This window comes from Mandrillus leucophaeus, unplaced genomic scaffold, assembly GCF_000951045.1.
Source record: "Mandrillus leucophaeus isolate KB7577 unplaced genomic scaffold, Mleu.le_1.0 Scaffold319, whole genome shotgun sequence".
NCBI lineage: Eukaryota > Metazoa > Chordata > Mammalia > Primates > Cercopithecidae > Mandrillus > Mandrillus leucophaeus.
The window spans coordinates 268,672-270,691 of NW_012103354.1; the positions used below are offsets into that span (position 1 = coordinate 268,672).

Sequence of the window (2,020 nt, forward strand, 5' to 3'; positions counted from 1 at the left end):
GCCCAGGCTGGAGTGTGGTGGCGCAATCTCCACTCACTGCAAGCTCCGCCTCCCGGGTTCACGCCATTCTCCTGCCTCAGCCTCCCGTGTGGCTGGGACTACAGGCGCTCGCCACCGCGCCCGGCTAATTTTTGTATTTTTAGTAGAGACGGGGTTTCACCGTGTTAGTCAGGATGGTCTCGATCTCCTGACCTCGTCATCAGCCCATCTCGGCCTCCCAAAGTGCTGGGATTACAGGCGTGAGCCACCGCGCCCGGCCTTTTTTTTTTTATATATAGTCTTACTTTGTTGCCCAGACTGGAGTACAGTGGCGCAAGAGCAATCTCCACCTCCCAGGTTTAGGCTATTCTCGTGCCTTAGCACAAGTCCCCAAGTAGCTGGGACTATAGGTGCACTATCACCCCCAGCTAATTTTTGTATTTTTGGTACAGATGGGGTTTTGCCATGTTGGCCAGGCTGGTCTCGAACTCCTGACCTCAGGTGAACCACCCACCTCAGCCTCCCAAAGTGCTGGGATTACAGGCATGAGCCAACTGTGCCCAGTTTATTAAGCGTTTCTAATGGACTGTGATGAGTATTGTAAGTTATAGCTGTTTCTAATGGTTGGCTATGTTGAAGTAACACAGTTCAACTCTTCTGGTATTTTGAAAATGTAAGATACATAAGAAAAGTGGCTTTCTTCATGGTAAGAACTATTGAAACCTTAGAATTTTTTAAAAACGTGTTTAAGGGCCAGACATGGTGGCTCAAGCCTGTAATCCCATAATCCCAGCACTTTGGAAAGCCGAGATAGCAGGATCTCTGGAGCCCAAGAGTTTGAGACCAACCTGGCAACATAAGAAGATCCCACTTCTACAAAAATTTTAAAATTAGCTGGGCGTGGTAGCACATGCCTTTAGTCCCAGCTACTTGGGAAGCTGAAGTGGGAAGATCACTTGAGCTCACAAGATGGTGGTATCTTTCCACACTGCACTTCAGCCTGGGCAACAGAGCCAGACTTTGTCTCAAAAAAAAGGAGAAAAAAAACCTGTTCAGGAGTTTGGTGCAATTAAAGATGCCCAGGGGAATGTCTTTGCTGCCCTGATGTTATAAAGCTCACACTGAATATGTCAGAATCAGCATTTTGTATCACCATCCCCAAATCCTTGATTTTGCAGTTGGATGTGACTAGGAAGTTTGTCACACACAACTGCATGTGTGTTTTGTGCTTGTTACTGCCTTCTTTTCAGTGTTCTAAAGCTAACATGTATTTTTATTTATGTGCATGTAATTTCTTTTCCCTTTTTCCCCCAGTTGTGAAAGATTTTCAAGACTATATGGAACCTGAAGAAGGTTGTCAAGGTTCACCACAGAGGAGAGGACCTCTGACCTCAGGCTCCGATGAAGAAAATGTTGCTCTGCCTCTGGGTGACAATGTGCTGACTCATAACCTGGGGATCCCGGTGTTGGTGGTGTGCACAAAGGTGCGTGCCAGGGGGTTGTTGGCTTGGCTGGGTTCGGGTAGTGAACAGTCACCATCTGCAAGAAAGTTTGAGAAACTATTGAGATTTTTTTCCCAAGGGAGAGTTGGGCTTATTTGGGATTCGTTAAGGTACATTGAATATGTCAAGACAGAAAAAATTATCATGTAAATTGAAAATTTAAATGCAGGAAACATGACTAGTCAGTTTACTCATGGCCTAGGGTTAATGTCTCTGAAGCACTGTTGACTTTCAAACTTAGAACTCACAGCAGTTGGCCAGTTGCAGTGGCTCACACCTGTAATCTCAGCACTTTGGGAGGCTGAGGGGGCGGATCACGAGGTCAGGAGATGGAGACCATCCTGGCTAACAGTGAAACCCCATCTCTACTAAAAATACAAAAAATTAGCCAGGCGTGGTGGCGGGCGCCTGTAGTCCCAGCTACTTGGGAGGCTGAGGCAGGAGAATGGCGTGAACACAGGAGGCGGAGCTTGCAGTGAGCCGAGATCACGCCACCGCACTCCAGCCTGGGTGATAGAGCAACACTCCGTCTCAAAAAA

The 2,020-nt window shown here is 47.2% G+C and overlaps 1 protein-coding gene across 1 annotated transcript in view; it reads left to right on the forward strand.

Moving 5' to 3' along the window:
• DYNC1LI2 (dynein, cytoplasmic 1, light intermediate chain 2) overlaps positions 1-2,020 on the forward strand; it is a 37,978-nt gene that overhangs the window by 13,270 nt on the left and 22,688 nt on the right. Inside the window, exon 4 of the mRNA XM_011987905.1 lies at positions 1,294-1,463. Within this exon, the coding sequence (XP_011843295.1) occupies positions 1,294-1,463 (170 nt within the window). The remainder of the gene's footprint in view (positions 1-1,293; positions 1,464-2,020) is intronic.